The 21,452-nt window shown below is 43.5% G+C and overlaps 1 protein-coding gene across 2 annotated transcripts; it reads right to left on the minus strand.

The window, feature by feature from the left end:
• Nucleotides 1-2,489: 2,489 nt before the first annotated feature.
• NDP (norrin cystine knot growth factor NDP) lies at nucleotides 2,490-21,344 on the minus strand. Of its 2 annotated transcripts, none has more exons than XM_021538644.3 (4): nucleotides 21,141-21,344; nucleotides 11,124-11,180; nucleotides 10,127-10,487; nucleotides 2,490-3,305 (listed from the first exon to the last, which is right to left on the minus strand). In XM_021538644.3, exons 3-4 carry the CDS (start codon nucleotides 10,343-10,345, stop codon nucleotides 3,078-3,080), a joined length of 447 nt encoding a protein of 148 aa, XP_021394319.2. In that variant the 5' UTR covers nucleotides 10,346-10,487; nucleotides 11,124-11,180; nucleotides 21,141-21,344; the 3' UTR covers nucleotides 2,490-3,077. The 2 variants fall into 2 exon arrangements, with proteins under 2 accessions (XP_021394319.2, XP_021394320.2); XM_021538645.3 differs by lacking the exon at nucleotides 21,141-21,344 and adding an exon at nucleotides 20,121-20,585.
• Nucleotides 21,345-21,452: the final 108 nt, after the last annotated feature.

The following is a 21,452-nucleotide window of genomic DNA, read 5'->3' on the forward strand; positions in this document are numbered from 1 at the left end:
TCTGAAAACAGAGAGATAAAGATGTCCTGCTCTTGAATCAGCATCTGTGGTGAAACACCTCACCTTGGGTAAGAAATCTACTCTATGTGTATTGAATGATCTTGAGGTGGCTTTTACTGGGACTGGAGCTTGTCAGGATATTGCTTTGAATTAATATATTGTTTAAATAGTCTTTGCAGTCAGAAACAATCACCTGCAATCCTTGAACCTTAACCTGTCACTGTTCTATTAATAAAATTCATTGTTTAATATCAAGTTGTAGATATTTATAACTGGGTTTTTTTTTTTTTGCCATTTATAATTTCTGTTGTGCTCCTTCCATATATTTATTGGACTCAACAGTTCAATTAGATAATGTTGAATGCATTGTGACATTTATGCCTGGCAAAAGACTTTAAGGTCACATGGTGATGATTTTTCATAAGAGGGACCAAGCAAAAGTGGAAGGAATGGGCTGGTGGGAGAGGGGAAAAAGGGTTTTATTGCAACACAAATTTATTTTGTGAGGCTGATTTGAGCAGTTACAGTTCTGGGTCTGTGTTAGTGAGGGGGGTGTGGGTATAAATAACAGCCAAGCTCTCCTCTCACTATAGATATTCTTTTTTTTGCTAAATTGGCTCAGGAATGGTCTCTGCTGAACCTTGCTGTCTCTTCTTCCCTGAGCACCTTGATTAGTGCCATGCTGTTCTGCCAGGTCCCATGCAACCCTTTTAGGCACTTGCAGCACCCAGATTTTGTGTCACAACCCCCTCATTTTGCACTGGCAAAGGAGACCAGTGGCAGCACGGGCTGGGGGGTGGTGATGCTGGATATAGCAATTATCCCTCAAACATTCCCCTTCCTTAGATAGCTGCATAGTACTGCTGGTGTGCAGCAGTGTCTGTGAGCACTCTTAGAGGTCATGCATATTTTGCAGTGTAGTTATTTGGCTGTCAAAGGTATTGCTGACGTTTTGAATGAGGACTGGAATTTGCTATATATAATTAACAGTAGGGGGTGGTGCTTTTTTGGATAATGAGATCTTTAGATGCTGGAGGTTGAAAGAGAGTGGAAAAGGGATGCACATATGATCTTTCATATAAAGCAGTCTGGTGATAATGCCCAGCTCATGCTCCCTGGACTGGCCCTTTGATGTTCAGACCATGTATCAGATGTGAAAGGAATGACTGACAGTCCTGGGACAACACATGGTGTCTAATGAGCTCACTGGGGCTCTTCACTCCTAGTTCTGACATTTCAATCTGAGCCCCTCAGCTTCTGGGGGTTGGGTTCACCCTTTGGTTTGCCCACAGTTCTGTGTCTTGGAAAACTGACCATCTCCAAGTCACCTCCAGAAGACAGAATTCCAAGTCACTTCCATAAGACAGAATTCTTCTCATGCACCACAAACCTCTCTGAATGGTGCCTATGCTCTCTCCTGTGCCCCATGTCTTTCCACTGCCAGCTGCCATCCTACTCCAGGTTTGTCTTGCAGGGCCAGTGGCTGTCCCCTCCACATTCACATCCCACACACATTCAACAGGAGGAGGCAGAGGAATTAGGCTTTGCCTGAGCAGCCCCAGCAACCCCCTGTTACTGAGCTCCGTGTCAGACCTTGGGGACTCCCTGTCACACTCAGCAGTGTGTCCTCGAGCTGCTGCATGTGGCACCTGCTGCAAATAAACTGGGTGGGGTTGAGCAGATGGGCTGAACTCTGCTCTTGGAAAGGAGTTCCCCTCCTTCCATGGGGCCCTGCCAGACACTGCTGTGCGTGGGAGCCAATCCAGTCTACCCCAGACAAGAACTGTAGGACTGTGCTCACGGGTGCTACTGGTGCTGGATCCTTACACAGCAAAGATGCTCTCAACACCCTCATGACTTCTGCCAAAACAATGGCTCAGCCAGGTTTCTGTGAACACCACAGACATGCTAAGGGCTGACTGCATATGCTGCCATTTAAAGACATAAAAATTTTAATATGAGATAAGAAAAGTTATGTTGTTCCCTCGAAGTCACAATAGATTGTAACTGAACCTTCTTAAAATCTCATATTGATGGAGGAGGGAGAGAGTTTCTCAGAAAATACCAAATAACATTCCCAAACTTTGGGCCCCCTGTTGTTCTGAGATTTAGAATTTGGGGATTTCCTGTCTTTAAAAGGCAAAATGATATTTGCTCAGTGGCCTAAGAACTATAGATGAAAATAAGTCCTGGGTTTAATCATCATTTTGGTGACTCTGGTTTTATACATCAACAAGTCTATTTAAATTAAGAAATTATTCCATCTGGTATGTGGCATTGAAATATTTGATTAGCTTTTAGTTTTTGAATAATGGCTTTTGCAACAGATGTGATGTGTCAAATTTCCAGGCTTTTATAAGGGAATAGTGAGTCTCAGTCATGACCCTTCCCTTCCCAAGAGTTGCTCAGCCACTGAACTCGGATGACACATGGTGCAAATAATTGTTTCAGCTAGGCTGGGTATTCCAAGCATGGCATTTCATATCCAGTTCACTTTTCAATGGTTTATTTGTAATTTCTGCTAAACCACAGTTAAAGTTATCCAGCATTTGGCCACTAGTTCAGTAACAGATGACCCTTGCCAACAGCACAGATTGCTTGGAAGGCCAGAATAACTAGAAAACTGAGAATAAATTGATAGGTTAAGAGGTTGTCTGTGGGAACTGATGCCCATCCTCTGTCCAAATGTCAGTTTCCAGACTGCAGTGCTGTCATCTGGCTGACCTTCTTCTCTGTTCCCCTGCTGCCCATGGCCTAAAGTAAAAACACCTCTCTGTAGTCAGAGCTGAGTCCAGAAAAGAAGAAACTCTCAAAAATATCCTTTCAGAAAAAAAGAAAGGCTTTTTAAAAAATGGTCCTCATGCCTTTGCCACAGCCCACACTGCGACACCAGCACCATCCAGCAGCCCAGGGTATTTTGTACTTCTGCTCTCAGATTCAATCCAGCCTGGTTAGTCCTGTCCTGGCTGCAATCCCGTGCTGGGAGCACCGGCCTGACCTTGGCTTGTGTCTTGGGGCTCTTCCCCCACAGCAGCACCCCCTGTCCCCCTGTCCCCTCCTGCCGTGCCCCCCGGTCCCTAGGAGTTGCACTCCTCGCAGTGGCAGGAGAGGATGTAGCGGTAGGTGGCCGTGAGCCGCATGCCCCCCGAGCAGCGCAGCCTCATGGCCTTCAGCTTGGAGGTCTGGGGCCGGCAGCAGTGGCAGCTGGAGCGGAAGGGCTGCTTCAGGACCGTGCTGAAGGAAACCATGGGCTCCGAGCGCGACGTCTGGCTGCAGCGGCCTTCGCAGCGAGCCAGCAGCACCATCTGCAAGGAGAGCACAGGGTTAGGAAACGTGTCCCCAGCACGAACTGACAGCAGCAGTGGGAGCCTCCTTCCAGCCCAGCTGGGGTTTTGTCACTGCATCCCAGCCCCGCAGTGTGCTTTGCCCCTGGGCTGTGTCTGAGAGAGTGGAGGAGATAAGGTGGGCAGGAGGAAAAGCAAAGCTCCTCCTGAAATCCCTGACACTGACACCAACAAGGACTGCAGGACCTGGGCTGACCTTAGGGCTCCAGATGATCAGAGCCAGTCCTGCTTTCCAGACACCATGACTGCACCTGTGACTTGCTGACTCCAGATCCATGGCAGTCAAGCCCTTAAATCACCAGCCAGGCTGATTGCTTGGTTGGGTGTTTACCAGTGTTCTGAGTATACACACCAACTGGTTCTCATGTCTTGAGTTTACATATATGAACATGTAAATTAGAAATGCAAAGATGTTCCATTTATTGCTTTAAAGAAGTATGTTTCTAGCTCATTCCTTTGATAAAGATCACCTTGAACATGTATTTGCAATTACATGTGTATCTATGTATCATTGTATCAGTTGTATTTATATAAAATGCACTGCGTAGCATGAAGCAGTGAAAATGTGAAAGAAGTTGAGCTGGTTGCCATGAAGATTCCCTAGTGAGATTTTCAAAAAACAGAGCAGCTCCAGGTTTCTTCTTCTGAGTTCAAATGTGAGCTGTGGCCAGAACAAGGTAACTTGCACAGCAGAGGCACCAAGGAAGCAGAGTCCATGAGCAGTCACCTACTCCCCGACAACCCCCTGAGCAGAAGAGATGCAGCATTAAGCACTACATAAATCTTGGAAAGGACCCTCTGAAGCTCAGCAAATTATGTGTTACAAACAGCTGTTACCACCTTGATAACGGGTGTTGTACAAGTTTGAACAGATTCCAATTCTTTCATGGGGACGGAAATATTAAATCCATGTCAGCTAATTTTGCCTAACCAACACAAACTTCAGTGTCAGCTTATTATATCATCTCAAGTAGGCAGTAAAACAATTGTAAGTCTTTCTTATAACCAAGGGAGAACATTACATTTTAACCATGCTACACATATCTCATGTTTTTTTCCAGAAAATATGAAAGAACAACTACAAATGTGACAATAAATACTTTACAGTGTTAAAACTTTTTGGGCTTCTTTCATGACACAAGCTCAACTGGCTGCAAATTTCTAAGTTATCCAAGCAGGTACTTCAAAAGTTTAATTTTCTCTTTACTCATAGTTGTAAGGAAAGGTGAGATAAAAGAGAAAGAGAATATTCCTGAAATCAAATAGGAAATGCCAGCACTCTCAGTGTCCATGGGAAGGGTTCTGATAATCCATTGTACAGTGCTTAAAAATTACTTGCTTCTTAGTTAGAGATGGGCTTTTGTTGCTTTCTGACAAGTCTGTCATCCTTTAAGATTTGTGGCATAAATTTAGTCTCCTTCCTGTGGTACTGCATATTCATACATAAATTAACTTCATCTGTTTGAACTAATATGGTGGGAGGGAAAATTCAGTGTACTGTTGAGTCACACCTGAGGTTTAGACCCATCAGCCACACTAAGCTCGTTAATAGCAGAGTCTTTAGTGTATAGAGAACATGAAAGGGACAATCACTGCAGTGTTGTCACCCCATTACTCACAGATAAAGATCCACTTTTTTCCCTTGCTAAACTAACCTCACTTCCCAGGCAGGCAGCTGGTGAAGGTATCTAATTAGATACCAGCTCTGCAGGTTTCTAATCCTGCCTGTACTGCAAAGGAAAGGAGCAGACTGGGACATTTGAACCAGTCATTTCCTTCCCAGCATCTTGACAGCTCTTGTTAGGTCCCCTGCTTTAGCAACTCACCAGGCTGTGCACTCTGTGCTGCTCCCAAATGAATCACTGAATCACACAATTAGCCAGGTTGGAACAGACCTTGGAGATCATCAATAAAACCTGGGGGTGAAGAGCAATCCAACAGCACCTGACAACTGTTTGAAGGCTTCAGAGACAACGGATCTGAAATCTCCTCAGGAATGGTGCAGGGGGATGTACAACAGCCATAAATTGCTTTTTGGGAGGTTCAGAGTATCCCTAGAGTCCCTTCCAAGCAATCATTTCTATTATTTCAGCCCAAATGCGACAGCACACTCTGCTGTATGGTGGGGCTGACTTCTGGTGGTAAATGCTTCAGGAGCTGGAAAAATCAGTCAGGTTCTGGTACTGTTACCCTAAGAATTTTTATTATGCATGTCTGCTCCTGTATCTGCAGGTACTTTCAAAAACACCAATAAAAATAAAACATGCCCTCAAGAAACTGGAAGGACTAGAGAAGAGTTATCCAGAGTAATTATAGGGTAGAATTATCTGATGTGCCAATATCTCTGTCTCAATAAAAACAGCTGGCTTCTAATGCAAACTCAGCCAATATTTATTCAAAGTGCTACTGTATTTATAATTTATAATTTACAATTTATAATTTCTAAGCCTTGTCTTTAAAAACATTTTTTAAATATATGGAGGATCTACTTAGTTTTTCATAAGATTAAGTATTTATATAATGTGGAATCACACAGTGTTGGTTTTATTCCTTGCTGTTGAATGACAGTGTAAACTCTTACCAATGGCACAAACCCAAGGTTATCAAGTTGAACTAAAAAAAAATATCAAATTTCCCCTTTTCATAGCTTTTTAACCTTCTGGACTACCTAAAGTCCTAACCAAAATTTACCTTCCTCTTCATAAATCCAGAACAGCACCAGTGGATTTTGACAGGTGTGGAAATGAGCTGGAAATAGCATGTGCTTTGAAAGCTTTGCTTTGTCTTTTAATCAATTGCACCAGCTGCTTATTGCTTCGTGTACTATAGTGCAATAGAGATTATCACCTAAATAATTAGTAATGCTATGATGCATTGCACAGTGATAGAGTGGGTGTGTAAATATAGTAAAAACATGTGGGTATTTTATAACCTGACATCTCTTGGCTCCCTTTGGCCCCTGCACATGTGAATTTGTGCATGTCACCTTGCAAGGCTGGATCCAGAAGCACAGTGCCCTAAAACAAGGGAACCACGTGGGTCTATGAGCAGCTAGGGAAGAATATTATTATCATTATCATCATCATTATCATCATCATCATCATTATTGTTATCATTATCATTATTTAAAGTTAATGGTCTCATAGGTACAAAAGAGAGCAACCTGAATCTGAGGCAATATTTGAGTCTGATCATTTGAGCTCTATTCTGGAAATCCAGAAGCTGTGAACTGGTGTGTTATTAACATGTTTGTAGTCTTCTTTTCTGCACCTTCAGCAACAAGTTGAAGCCCAAAAGCAGATGGGCTGAGATGCCTGAGAACAGATTTTCACACAGTTCCCATGGCCTGGCTGCAAGCAGGCATTACTGAAAATCTCCTGAGCTACCTCAGGAGTAAATGTCTTCAAACATCTGCTAAATCTTTCTTCATCTGCTCTGTGTCTCCCTGGGCTGGATTCTTTAGTGTGAGGCTGTCAGTGGTAGCACACTTCTGGCACATCTGGACAAAGCACTTGTGACAGCCAAAACTGGAATTTAGGAGGCTCTGGGAGCAGTGAGGGAACCCAGAACATTGATGGAGACCACTGGGTCTCCATGACAGAGGTCAGGGTAAATCAAATATAGTCAGGACAGGTAATACCTCATGAGTTTTTACAAACATTTCCTTGAAGACAAAGGAAAACAGCTTTTCTGGAACAAATGGCCTTCTCCCATCCCCCTTTTGTGTCTTTTTTGTACAGTTTGTTACTATAATAGACTATGTTTCCAAAGGAGTTGGAAAACTCTTTTCAATGCCTGCCGGAGGCCACGAGCAAAAGGGATTTAAATAATTAAATTATATTGGCTGGATGTTTAACAAAACTACTTCCTATGTGGGTGCAATTGGCAGACTCAAAAGAGAACCACAGTGGACACAATCCTTTTTCAACCAGGACAGACAGCAAACATAATATGTCTTGCAATTTCTGAAGCCACTTTTGACTTCTGTAACTCTACGCTTCACCTAAAGGGAAAACATATGGAGTGAGAAAGGATATCTCAGTCTATCACCCCAAAAAAGGGCAAAGTCTCTGCTTGACATTGTCATTCCAAGTTTCCACAATGGAAACTTGGTGGAAACAAAAAGTATCACAATTCCCAGAGCTACTCCCACTGAACTTTTCTTTTTTTGTCTTGGTTACATTTTATCACAATGTATATATATAAACAGACATTGCATCTAGTTTTAATTAGCATGTCTAATATTCCTCTGTGTTTTTATGCTACTAGATCCATAACAGAAGCCATAAGTCTATCAGAATGATTCAGATACATAAGAACTTAAACAAAAGAAAAGAAAGAAAGAAAGAAACAAACAAACAAAAAAAAAAACAAACAAAAAAACCCCTCAAAAATAAAAATTCAAACAACATTAAAAAGCTTGACTTCTTGACTTAAGAGACTTAAGAGAGATTTCTAGGAAATTATTTCACTTTGTATGGAAACTGCTTTCATTTTCAACTTCATGAGAAAGTCCATACAATTCACAGTATGTGAATTGTATTATCGAAGTGTTCTCAAGATTGTTGTGGACTTTGGGAAGCCAGAATATGTGATAACATTTTCAAACATGATTTCCATTAAGGGCTTGATTTGAAAAGAATCACTGCCTTTGCAGCCAGAATTGCTAATGTTTATGTCAACAACTTTTTTCCCCTCAAAGTTCAGTTTTAAAATGATATGGTTTTCATTACAATGTTTTCTGTGTTCTCGCTTTCTTCAGCCCCACTCCTAAAGGCCTGATTATTTTTTGCTCTTCTCTGTCATTGGGGAAGCTAAAAAAAAGTGAATTGTCAATGGGTTTTTTTCCTTCCTTCCTTCCTTCCTTCCTTCCTTCCTTCCTTCCTTCCTTCCTTCCTTCCTTCCTTCCTTCCTTCCTTCCTTCCTTCTTCTCAGTGTAACAGGTGATCAGAATAGTACAGAGAGCAGGACTGGTTGCACACAGATACCTGTAAATGAAAACCACCCTCACACCTACACTTTGTCACTTTTCCCTCTTGCTGAAGAGAACTGCACTAAAATCAATATTGCACCAATGGATGCACCTCTGCACTTCTCTGTGTTAATGCCATGTATCTCCCAGATGGTCAGGAGTTCTAGTCTAGCCTAAAAGCAAATCAAAAGACCTCTCCTGAATCTCAAATAATGGATGGTTTTACTGTTTGGATTCAGAAGAAGTAAGGCAAAAGTCTCTGGGCTCCCACTGCTGTGAATCAGGAGTGGTTATGCAAAACCAGCAGACAGCACTGCTGAGGGAACAGTGTAAGGCAGCCCAGAGCAGAGCAGGCTCCCTGTGCCAAATTTTGAGCCACTCCATGCTGAGCAGGCACAGGATGAGCCTGGCTGCAGAGTTTTGGCCAGGGCAGCAGCTGTCCTGGTGCACAGAGCACCCAGTAGGTCTTATTTTCTGTGGGAATTTCTCTCTATGCTCTATTTTGGCTTCTGTGAACTGCAGCAAAGGGACTCCATCCCAGCTCTGGATCCTCTCTCCTTGTGAATTCTCCCTACTGCTGGGGTTTGTCAGCAGGCAGGCTCCCCTCTTGCGATGAACCCTGTCTCACACCAGCCTCCCATCCCTCTCTTACCCAACACAGACCTGGCAAAAGCACTGGAGCTGGCAGTGCTTCCCTTTCCTTAATCCTGGGATGTGAGGCCTGAGGCAAAGCCCCTTCCCATGGGACAGAGGAATGGCCCAGTCATCTGAATGTACAGACTGTGTTAACTCAGACAGAACAAATTAGGACAAGACAAAAGGGACTAGCAAGGATTTTCCCATTGTTTCTCCCAATTCTTTTTCTCCACATAATGAAATAAATGGCTGTAGGCTACATGCACAGGCTGCTAAACCACTTTGACACAAAACTTTTCAGGCTTGAAATCCCAAATGAAAGTCTTTCTTATATTTCTGTCTGCTCCTAAGCCCTAGAGTAACCATCCAAGTGTCATTCTGCATGTAAAAAAAGGCTTTGAAAAGGGGGTGGGCAGGAAGAAAATAAGCTATATTCTTCATAACCTGTTTTTAATTACCATTTTACAGTTTAGTTCTTTTTCTCAGTACTTCACTTATAGTAGTTATGAACTTGCTCCAGATTAAACATTCATTTGAAGGATTTGAAGTATGGGTGACTGGGGTGATCTAAATTTCTAAACTAACTCATTTCTTTGGAGCCATCAGCTGAGATCCCAAATTTGCTCCTTTCAACCCTGTCATTTACTGCATGTAAGCTTTAACATCATTGTGAATTTCTCCTTTAGAAAAGGTGAAAAGAGAGAAAAGAGCCTTTATCTCCAGTCCCAGTTCTTATGTACATACAGGATATCTTCACATGCCTCTGCTGCTAGATTCTGGATAGGAATGGGAATAGGAATAGGAATAGGAATAGGAATAGGAATAGGAATAGGAATAGGAATAGGAATAGGAATAAGAGTAGGAATAGGAATAGGAATAGGAATAGGAATAGGAATAGGAATAGGAATAAGAGTAGGAATAGGAATAGGAATAGGAATAGGAATAGGAATAGGAATAGGAATAGGAATAGGAATAGGAATAAGAGTAGGAATAGGAATAGGAATAGGAATAGGAATAGGAATAAGAGTAGGAATAGGAATAGGAATAGGAATAGGAATAGGAATAGGAATAGGAATAGGAATAGGAATAGGAATTCACACCGAGAAAATCACCCAGAATGGCTCATTTTACCAACTCCTCCCTCGAAGCAGTGAGGAGGTGGGGCGAGCCTTACCTTGGAGCTGCACTTGTAGAGAGGGTGGCTGATGGAGTCGACGTAGTGGTGCCTCATACAGCGGCTGGGGTCGGAGTCCATCAGGAAGGAGCCCTCTGTTTTACTCTCCGTGTCTCCCATCATCACCAGCAGCGAGAGCATGGAAATCGAAGCCGCCAGTACATGATTTCCCATTGTCGAGGAACTTCTCGCTGGGAACAGCAGAGGGAGGTAGAGCATCAAAAACCCTCCAAATTCTGCAAGCCAGTTCCTTTCCAGGATGGTGAAAAGTCTGGTTTAAGTGTCTGAGCTGTCATTCTTCTCAAATTGGAGTCTGATGAGATTGTAATCCATCAAAGAATCTCCTGCACAGCCTGCACAGCTGGAATAAAAGCAACATAAATCACAATCCTGAGCAGAAACACCTCTAGAGAAAATAGACATAAATAGTGCTAAGGTACTCAGGAACTTTGCTAGACAAAATACCTGCTCAGATTGAGCATCATTCCCACAGTAGGTAGGGAATATGGCCTTAAGGAAGGAGACATCAAGGCCTTGTTATTTTTAAGCATTGTTCTATCATTTCAGGGAGATCAAATGACTTTTAACTTTCAACATCTCAGGTGGTGCAAGGCCATTCTTTTCCACTTAGTGATGAAATTCATCAGAAATTCCTGCAGATTGGAAGGACTGTGTACCCACTCAGAGTGTGACAAAGCTTGCCTGCCTTCCACATTACAGATGGGAATGTCTGGCCCAGGCAGCACATGGAGAAGCTGGAGGTTCAGCTGTGGCTCTGGAGGCTGCCTGGCCATGTCCTGCAGCTGCAGGGACAAGGGACACCCCCAGGGTGGAGGGATGCTGGAGGTCTGAGCCAAGGCATGAGCAAAGTGGTCTCCCAGGAATTGCTGAGCCCCGACCTGCACTGCATGAGGAACCACCCAGGCCTCTGGCTGAACTGTCCTGCCCTCTGAGCACCAAATTCCCATGCACACACATCCAGGCTTTGTTTGCTTACTTGTCAGGCAGCACTTTCTGGCTGTCAGTCTCCTCCCAGCTAATTAAAGAGCAGCATCTGAAAAATAAATTTATTATTCCAAATTATACAAGTACTATCCCAGCTATTAAGTGGGAAGAAATATGTTCAGGTGGAGACATATGGCTATCTACCCAGGCATCTGGATTTCTGTTTCATGTTGGAGATTGGGAGATTCTCCAGGAAACAGGTACAGGACAGCCCCTGAAACACTGCCCAGAGTTTTGTGCATGCAGGGGAAGGAGAATATCTCCATCAGCTGCTTCTTCACAGTCCCTTGATCCTTCTCACAAAGCCTGTAGTCTCAACTGGGTGATTAATTTCACTTTTACTACAAACAGATATAACTTGAAAGAACTGTGAATTATCCATCTAAACACAGCCCGATGAAGGATAGTCAAAGGATATTCACCAGTACAGTTAAAAGTGCAAAGACTTTCTGAGGAAACTTAAGATAAAACAGTTCCCTACTCACAAAGAAATGCTCTGGCAGAGCCTCTTGAGTATTTAAAGAGCTGATGTGTGCCTTTACTGCCTTCTACAAGCCTCTTTCAAAATTGTTTTCTGGTTTGCTGGCAATCCTCTAAACTGAGTGATATTCATCTCCCAAACAGCCTCCCCACCAGAGTGCTTGATGATTTGTATATTGCTTTTTCAGCCTCCTCCAGCACTTCTGTGAGAGGAGTGCCTAGCAGTGACAAACAGTTCCAGAGTTCATCCAAGCTGGGATGGCACTGATGTGACATCCAAGGTCTCATGCTGGGAAGAAATGTTATTAGGGATGCTCTGTGTGTTAGAGAGACAAAGATGCTCTGTGTATTAGAGATTTCTGTTGTTGTTGTTTCAGGCTATTATCCATGTGCTTACGTAGGAAAGAAAAATTATGTGACTGTGGATTTAAATGACAATATATCTTTTTTTTCCCCCAGAGTCCGACATATGACCCGGTATGTTTTCCTCAACAAATGGGGCATTAAAAACATACTGTGGCTTTGCAGCATAAAGAACTTAAACAAAAAACACTAAACACTTAGGATCTCAGATACAATTATGCACAGCCTCGTTCATGTCAATAAATACCCCTCCAAACATTTCAGCAGCATAGGAGAGAAATCTCTTGGTCGTGGGAGCTGGGACAGGCTCCCTCCCAGAAGTGAACTGTGCTACTCCAGTTCATGCAGATGATGCCCAAAAATTAGCTAACAGGAGGAGGGATGCACTATTTTTTTTCCATGTTTAACCTTTTACCTACATTCCTATTCTTTTTTATAAAGAGGCTGACCAAAACATGTTGCTTGGCAAGGTCTCCCTCCAACATAGTTAATCATTATTACACACCCAGTAATTCCCTCTCTGTCCAAATAAATTTACTTGATATTAGACGGTCTCATTTCATGTGATACTACACCCAGGGATCCCCATTTCCCATTCTCTCTGTCCCACTGTTAATTCTGTGCTTCTATATCTTTCCATGGTTTTGATCAGTATGATTTAATACAGTGAGAGAAATCTGAAGTCCTGGCTCAGTTTTCAAAGGCTTATCTCCCTAGTTTTCTTCAGGAAATAAGTGGATGACACAGAGTCTGCCTCATGAAAATGCTCTGAGAAAGCTGGAAAGACACAGGGAAAAGTGTGAGAAAAGGAACATGGCTGTACCTTCTTCAGGATAAGCACAGTACAAAAAGTATTAACACTTCCACAACCTTTTAAAATTGCCCTGATATTTCACTAACAAAGAAATGTAGCAGGTTCTGGTAAAAATACTTTGAAAGAAGTAAAAAGTATCACATATTTATAAGAAAAAAGAGACAAAACCATTGTAAGTATGATCCATCTCTTGTGAAATAAGTGGTTACACTTGTTTATAGGCATCCTGGTAAAATGTGTAGGTGTATCTCCTGACATCCCTTTGGAGAGCATGCACATACATTTTTCAAGCACATATGCTATATATAACATATATAACATATATGGAAGAAAAAGTCTTAGTAGGACATTTAAACATGTGGAAGTTAGGGTGTAGATTTTTGATTCTGTAAAGAAAAAATCAAAATATTTTCACTTAGGTACATCAGCATGATGAGGTATGTTGGCATGATATTTTCCATTTCCAGCTGATATTGCGCAATGGCATTTCACATGAACTTATCACCTTTTTTTTCTTTAAGTTAAAAATTGCATTACTTTTGAAATGCTGTCTGAAATTATAAAATCCTAGATAGCACATGCTATCAGGATTGGCATAAGTAGTTTCCAGTCTATACTTCTGTCCAAAAAACAGAAGCAAGTACAATTGTGCTCATAAATCATCATTACAATGACATTTTGTTTCATTTGGAAAGCACACTTTTTTATTAAAATCAATTTCACAGAGAATTTTTTTATTCTGTTTCAGCTGCTTTTCCTCAATTTCTTCTCATGCAAAAACTGTAGTAGACAGATCATCTGCTAAGCTAACAAAAAGGAAGCCTAAACCCTCCCTCTTTACAGCATCCTGTAAAGAAAAAGATGCAAATGTGACTTTATATCCTCTGGCTGAAAATTTGCTACAAAATGACAACACTATATGGCCTAAGAGTGGATGAAAATCACTATTTCACATTTTTTTCAGAATTCACTGAGATATGGGGAGTACATTTTGTTAGCAATGGTTAATTTCCTTTCCATATACCTAGTTTTCAGGATTTCATAGAGACATAAGATACTAAAGCTTGTTACAGCTGTGACCTAAAACTGCTACAGCTGTTAACCTAAAAACTTCAGGGAAAAATAGAAGATATCCCATAGAAAATCCTATTAACACACAGTCTAAGACTGTATTGCATGTGGGCATAGGTAGAAAGTTAGGATTATTTTTCCAAATCCACGTTCTTATTAACTGCTTTCTGAATAATAAAGATTTCTTATCATAGTTTTAATATCATTTGGAGAGTGGTGATGGCTAAGGTTTTGTTTTGCTTTAAGGACAGAAGAACATTCCATCATCTGGAATTATTTAGCCAGTCACTTTGTGAGAACGTAAACAGAAATTCCCTTTTTGCTATGTATCTTGGAAAAAATAAAGAGCTGAGCAATTCTCCCAAGGTCTATTGGATCTGCACAGCTTTTACCATGGGAGGTGGGAAGGGAGCAGTGGAAAACCTAATTTATGGTGTACTTCTAGCTGTTCCCTGAGCCCCCCATATTAAGCAGGCATTTATGTTCATCTTGGCCTTCATTTTGCTGGGCATTTTCTGTATTTGAGACTCCTGCTTGAGGATGAAGGTGCCATTTAAATCACTCAATGCTTTTTGGGTTTTGGAGGCTGCCAAAATCCCGTTGAAGCAGCGTTGTGTGTATATAACTTAAGCCTGGCCTTGCATGCTGTGCATATTTAGTAAACACAATTACTTGGATCCTACCATGTGGTTCCCTCAATCCGAATTTATGTAAACAGAAGAGTTGCAAGAGTACTCAGTTTCTCCAAACTCCAGACCCAAAAAAGTGTCACTAACCACGTATGTGTATATATATATGTGCGTGTGTATCAATTCACTGCTGTTCTGACAAAAAAAAGCACCACAAAGTTCTTCATGAGATGAAAATGGATTCCTCAAGAACTTTATTGGATTTAGAAAAGTTTAGATTTTCCAGGAAGATAAGGATTTGGGAGCTTCACTCTCCAAGGAGTGATTGGAGTGGAAACAATGGTAATGAGCAAATTACTCAGGCAGGCTCCACAAGGGTTTGCTCTGCAGGGTTAAATTCTCCACTGCCGTGACAAAGGCAGCATGGTCTGGTCCCAAAGATCCTTCAGCACCCACAGCACTCAGGTGGCTTCCAGCCCACGCTGCCATCCACACCATGCCTGGGAACAGCTTAGGAAGCACTGTGGGACTGAATCTCACCAGTGGCAATCTGAGCCATTCCAAAGAATGGAGTAGGAGAGGCAACCCCAGATGAGAGGCTGTGTCTGAGCCTGCTGTCTGTAGAACCACCTCAGAGCCTTTGTCAGTTCCAGCATATCTGTTAGCTCTGTAAGTAAATGCAATCATCTTATATAGGTATTTTACTCTGGTCATTTCTGTGCCAGAAGTGAAGGAGCTGGTCTCCTGTGCATGCTATCAAAAATCCTCACTTCACTCTGCAGCTGCCTGCCAAAACACCTGACAGAGCCACTGAGTGGCCACATGGCAAGCAAGCAGCAGCAGGTGGACACAGGCAACCCCAGTTGCCTCCACACAATATTTGAACAGGTTTCTTCCCATCCTGAGGCAAGGCAAATACTCAACCAAATATTTTGAGTGAGATCCTTACAGCTCTAAATAAGTGAATGTTCTCCCAAGGTCTTGTGCTTAAGAGGTTTTGCTTGCCTGACATCCAGCTGTGCTGGAGCTTGTCCCCTTCCATGCCAAGGGGAATGTCTCCATCCATGGTCCAGGAGCTCCATCCACCCATCACACTGCAGTGTGTGCCTGCATGGAGGGTACACAAACAACACACACTCCTGGCCAGAGCTGGCAGCAGCTGGTGGGCAAGAGGGGAGGGAAAGGGAAAAGGCAGCAAGAAGGAAAACAGGCTCAGAAGAAGTACATTTAAGCCTCTTTATCTGGTTGTCCATGGTAGAGAAGTCCATCTTCTGGTCCTACTAAAGCTGTGATGAGAGAAACTCCTGGAAACCATTTTTTACTGTAAGACTTCCTTAAATCTTTTAGTATTTCAGGAGATTAATATCTGTGACTGTAAGCAGACTGAAAAAAGAAAAAAATAGGAAGACCATGGCATGTGAAGCATAAGAAGCAGCATGACAATTGCAGCAAACACAATGGAAGCACCCTGGGAGCCTCAGCACACGAGGGATGAGCACACATGGGACTGGTTCCCTGGACTCGGTTAAGGCCCCAAAATTGTTCCCACTGTGGGGACCCGGTGCATGAGGTGGAACAAATCCAGCTGAATGGCACTTGAGCTGTCTGAACTTCCCTCTGCTTTTGAAGCTCCCAAGAATATTTGCAGTCTTTCAGGTACTGGGAGAGGGGGAGCAGGAGGTGCCTTCCTGCTCGGTGGTTGGAATAACAAACTCCAGTGGGTACCGCGGGCTGGCGCCCAGCCAGCAGACAGGCACAGCCAACACGGAGAAAAGGGTTTAATGCACTCACAAAGAATAACTACTGGGGGACAAAAGAGTGCTTGTATTTTTATTCTTTCCTTTTCCTGCTTCCAGGAAGCTTTAAATAGATTGATTAGGGGCATGCATGGGATATCTCTCTAACGAGGGAGTAGAGCTTTTTAATGGTGAGGTGATGCCAGCCTTGGATTCTTTCTTTATCCTTGTGTCTCACTGAATAGCAGAGTAGTCATGGTCTCGAGTCTCAGACAGCAGAGGAATACAATTTTCCACTTGGTCATCCATCCAGAGGGTGCTGGATGGGATTACTCCTTGGTGAAGCACCAGGTGCAGACTGAGCAGTCTAGGGCTGCCCATCCCTCTCAGAAGGCAAATCAACAAGGGTGGCTGCTGGCTACAGTGCAAGTGTTCCCAGCCAAACTTTAGCTATAGGATTTGCTTCAGTAATTACCTCTACTTCAGTCTTATGACCCAACATGAGGCAAAATTACTCTTGGCCAAATTACAAGTTGCTGAGAGGTCTAGGGCATTCAGGCATGTGTCCTCGACCTGTTGGAGTGAGTTACAAGCAGGTGGGCAGTTTTTGTTCTCTGTCTTTTGCATATTTTCCAGAGAACTCAAAGGCCTGTAGTTATCAATAGATGCAGGAGTAGGAATGGGTCTTTTTATTCTTTAACACTAAGCAAACACATCCCTGCCACTGGGACCAGCAGAGAGTGTCATGCATGCCCGAGACAGCACATGATTGAAGGGGATGTTCCCTCTCTTCTGACCCCGGGGGCAAAATCCTTTCCTCTTTTATACACAGGCAACATTCAGACCACCATCCATATACCTCATCCTCTGATAATTAGGGAACCTAAATATGTGGCTCATGGTAACAATTCTATGTCTTCTAACAAGGGGAGCAGCGTTCCCCTAGGTCCCACTCCCTTTGAGCCGTGCTGCTATGACAGCAATGTGATTGTCACTGCCATGGTATGCTTAACCTTTGCCAAACCAGAGCTGAGGCATTAACTCAGATCCTCAACCCACATGTCTTAAAGGGCAATGTAACCTGTGCTGCCTCAGCCCAACACAGTCTGCAGCTCAGTAATAACAAGCATGAAAATGTGACAAGCATGAGCCGTAAAAATGATTGATGCAACTAGAAAAATAACAAAGAGAAGCTGAAAAATAGCAATGAGGAGGAGGAATTCCTGGGACCAGTGTCTCCATGGCACCAGCAGCCCCCTACTCTGACATCAGAAGAGAGGCTACACTCGCCTGTAGTAGAAAGGATCTCCATACCACACAATGAAATTCCAGCAAACAGGACAAGGACTGATGGTGTCTGGAAGTGGCAGTGCCACTGCTATCCAGATAATAGTTTGAATTAGATTATGTGAGAAAAGGAGGAATATATAGATGACCAGCTGCTCGAAGGCTTACTACAACCTTGCTTTTATTGTTCTGCTAAGTTAGAGGTGGGGCATCAGAGGGATTCCTAACATACCACTACTAAGAAATTTTAATATGTTCCACACTGACACATATAAAAAGGAAATAACAGCTGATCACAGCCAGCAGAGACTGCCACATCTCTTTATATGCATGGACAGAAGTATAGTCAAAGTGGGGTGCTCTTGACTCAGACACCTGGGCTAACCTGACCCAACTAAACCTTTCTTCTGCCACTGAGTTGAGTTTCAGCAAATGGACTGTCAAGTGTGAAGTCAGGCAGCAGAAAAAAAGGGTGATCTGGACATGGCTATTCACCCCATCCTGAGATACCAGGACATGGAGAAGGGCAGGGGAGCTGAGAGGCAGAACACTTAACACTGATGAAAAGAAACACGTGTTTACACAAGCGACAATGATCCGGGGGAACAAGATATCGCAGAGGGCAAAAGTTTAGCTGGGCTCAGCAAAAGGACCTGTTGTGTATGGGGGGGTTACAGTCACAGGGGCTTCATTTCTGAAGGGTTTTTGGAAGGGCTGTAAACCCTCAGGACTCTGAGAGCTCAGTGGATGGGGTTAGGGAAAATCCTTTGCCCCAGCAAGTTACCCCGTAGCTGCTGCCACAGGGACTTTGTGTCTTTCTTTGATGTGGCCTCTTCCAGAGGTGGATTGCCCTAATAACAGGGGGCAACAGTCTCATGTAGCAAAACCTTCCTAAAACTCACAGGGACAAGTTTCTCCTCATACTCAGAAGGAGTATGAGAGAGAGAAATTTGGAATACTTATAATACAACTATCAAATATTTATAATTGTAATTAAAATAGCGCTTGGGAGGTGGGGAGGGGGAAAGAGAGGATTTTGTTTTCTTTCAGTTAGACAAATAACCCACCAGACAAGTTGCAAAAATTAACGTTTCAGTGGTTTCATGAACGCTTTCACCATAGATAGTCAATTCTCTCCAAGTTCAAGGACAACTTTAAGCACTTCCTAGTGCATCTGAGAGCTGACAAGCCAGGAAGGGAGCAAAGTCAGCCCCAGGAGAAATAGGAAATGAAGCCAACCACGGGAGGATTCCCTGTCAGATGAGTCACAGCAGGCATCAGTGTGAGCTCCCAAGGAGGCAGCTTCTTTCTCTCCCACCTGGGCAAGAGAGACTGCAGTCCTGGCCAAGCAAGAAGGCAAAAATATGCAGATGCTACCACAAGCCTCAAAGGTGATTGAGGGATGGTTCCAGTGGGGAAGATGGCTTTTGTGGAAATCAGCCATCATGCCTAAGGAGCTACCTGGGGTGCTGCTACTGCAAACTGTACCCAAGACTGTCTAACAAATATCCTGCTCTGCAAAGGCCAGTCATCAGCACACATTAATCTGATCCAAACCAGGCACTGCACAAACCCAGGAAACCTACATGGGACACCTTCAGGTAGAGAAATGAGCCTGCAACTGATCATCAGCAGACCCTAATTATACCTTGTCCCTAAATTAAATTGCATTTTACTTTGTAAGCTTGAAATACCTGTTCCTTCCACATTTTTTTTTAACTGGAAAATCTTACAGCATTGTTTTATAATGCAAAATAAGATTTCATTAGCAGTAAGAGCATATCACTGTATATATAAGCCACATTGGGAATCCCTGATTCAAGCTGATAAGTAGTTACTCACCAAATAGTTATATTTATGTCCATTCATATGTATGACTACTCGCAAATAGTAGTAAGGTCCCACAGCAAGGGCAAAAGTGAGTATTATTAGAAATCCAAAAGGAAGGGAGAAAAATAATAGGTGCAGGTCCTAAAATGTGTATATATTCTTTCAAGGAGGGATAAATAACAACTCTGTGATTATTACAGCCACAGTTATTGCCACACCAGGCAGCAGGATTGCTTCTATTAGAAAATAACTTTGCAATAAAGCACTGATTTCAAGTGAGTTTGTCCCCACTGTTGGTTTTAAATAATCGTTTGCCTTCAAGTGACCTCGTCCTATTACTGGCTATTAAAAAGTCTTTTGCCAGTCCTTTTTCAACAGGCAGAGTTCCTTCCTCTCAGCCACGGTTATAAAGCTTTAGGAGCTCTAAGTACCATGCAGAATATAGGAAATATATGTTTCATCTCTAAAGAGCTGCAGAAACCTTAAGGAGTTGCTGTCTCTTTCCAGCAGAAACAAGTAAAGTTGTGTTATAGGGAGGCTATGAGAGAAAGTTCAATGAATTTGTCGGGTAAGATAAGAATTAAGTCAGTGCACACACAGGCAGGCACACACTCACCTCATCTTGCAAATCCCAATTTGTCACGAGAAAATCTCCCCCCAGCACACGCTGTATGTGACCCTGTAGCAGCGGCTAACCCAGTCCTGAGACTGGGCTTTGTTACTCGGTTCTTTGCTGCTGGACCCACTCGCCTGAACTTCTGCAGGACGAGTTCACTCACCTGGACGCCAGCAGGGAGCCGGGGCTGTTCCCGAGCCGCGCTCTGCTCGGGGCGGCTCCGGTTCCACTACGCTGACACTCGGTCACCGGGCTCACCGCAGCGGAGCGCTCCTTTCGTCCCAGAGAAGCAGAGGACAGCCATGCCCGTGCCTCTGGCGCTGACACACAGGGAAATGCTCTGCCGGGAGCGGAAAGCCTCCCTCTCTCCTTCAGCGGGCGGTCTGGGGTCGCGCAGCATCCTCCCGTGTCAGCCACGCCGCGCTCCGGGTCCCGCCGGCCGCCTCCCAAATATACCCGGGCACCACAGCAAAGCCGAGCACCGGGGCTTTCCTCACAGCCCTCAGCCAATAAACAGCGCGTGCTAAATCTGTCCTAATCCACAGCCAGCGCTGTCCGGTCCATTGGAAAGCCTTGCGGAAGTTTGGATAAATAGTAATGCGCGAATTACGAGCGCTCCCGCGAAGCGTGAGGCACAAAGCTAGAAATAAATATTGCCTGTTGTTTCAAATTATTCTGAGCACTCCAGCAGATGACTGGCAAGAGAACAGCAGGCGTAAGTGGCGCTAGAAGTAAACAGTCCAACTTTAAAGTAGCAGGCTTGCCCGTGCTCGTAGAGCCCCGTTGCAGTGGGACAAAGGGGGTGCTGGCGGTACCGGCGCTGTCTCGGTGGATTCAGGGCAGAGCCCGGCATGTCCCCTCACTCCGGGGACACCAGCTGTGACCAGCACCGAGCTGCAGACTGGAGCTCAGCACGCTCACAAGAATGGGTGTTAGACCCAATTGCTCAGAAGCACCCTGGGCCACCTATTTGACCACATACGGGCAACCTTCAGACTGGAGATAAGGACACAAGAATAAGGAGACACGGGGACTAGAGCTGTGTTGATTCCATTTAAACACGGTTTAATTAAAAAAAAACGGTACAAGGAGAACATGTCTTTGTCAGATAAAGAGATTAAACACACAGTTTAAGTCCATGTAATACTCAAAATCTGTAGGAATCTCTTATTTGCATGCTTACCTTTGGAAAATGCACCGCTCCTTCCTTCCCTCAAACTCTTTGGGAAGCTAAAAGAAGTCCTGTTACTTCCAAATGCTTTTGTTCTTCTGTCCCTCTGTCACATGGCTTGCCTTTTATATTTGCAACACAAAAAAGTAAGGGCTGTTGTTTAAGAGAGAGAGGGAGAGAGAGGGAGAGAGGGGGAATGTCAAATGGAAAAGTGCCATTGCAGTCATATATCAATCAGGGCAGCAGCAGCAGCAGCTCGCTGGCAAATGGGAATTCCACAGAAATGTGAAGCTCTTGTTATCTGAGAAATCAAAAACACCACCA

This window comes from Lonchura striata, chromosome 2 (genome assembly GCF_046129695.1).
Source record: "Lonchura striata isolate bLonStr1 chromosome 2, bLonStr1.mat, whole genome shotgun sequence".
NCBI classification, from domain to species: Eukaryota; Metazoa; Chordata; class Aves; order Passeriformes; family Estrildidae; genus Lonchura; species Lonchura striata.

What these genes read in the sequence shown, in the direction of transcription:
- NDP (XM_021538644.3), bottom strand. Translation starts at nt 10,345, where the DNA reads ATGCTCTACCTCCCTCTGCTGTTCCCAGCGAGAAGTTCCTCGACAATG. An exon ending in TCTACAAGTGCAGCTCCAAG is followed by an intron (nt 3,306 to 10,126) that starts GTAAGGCTCGCC and finishes CTCTCCTTGCAG; the next exon opens with ATGGTGCTGCTGGCTCGCTG.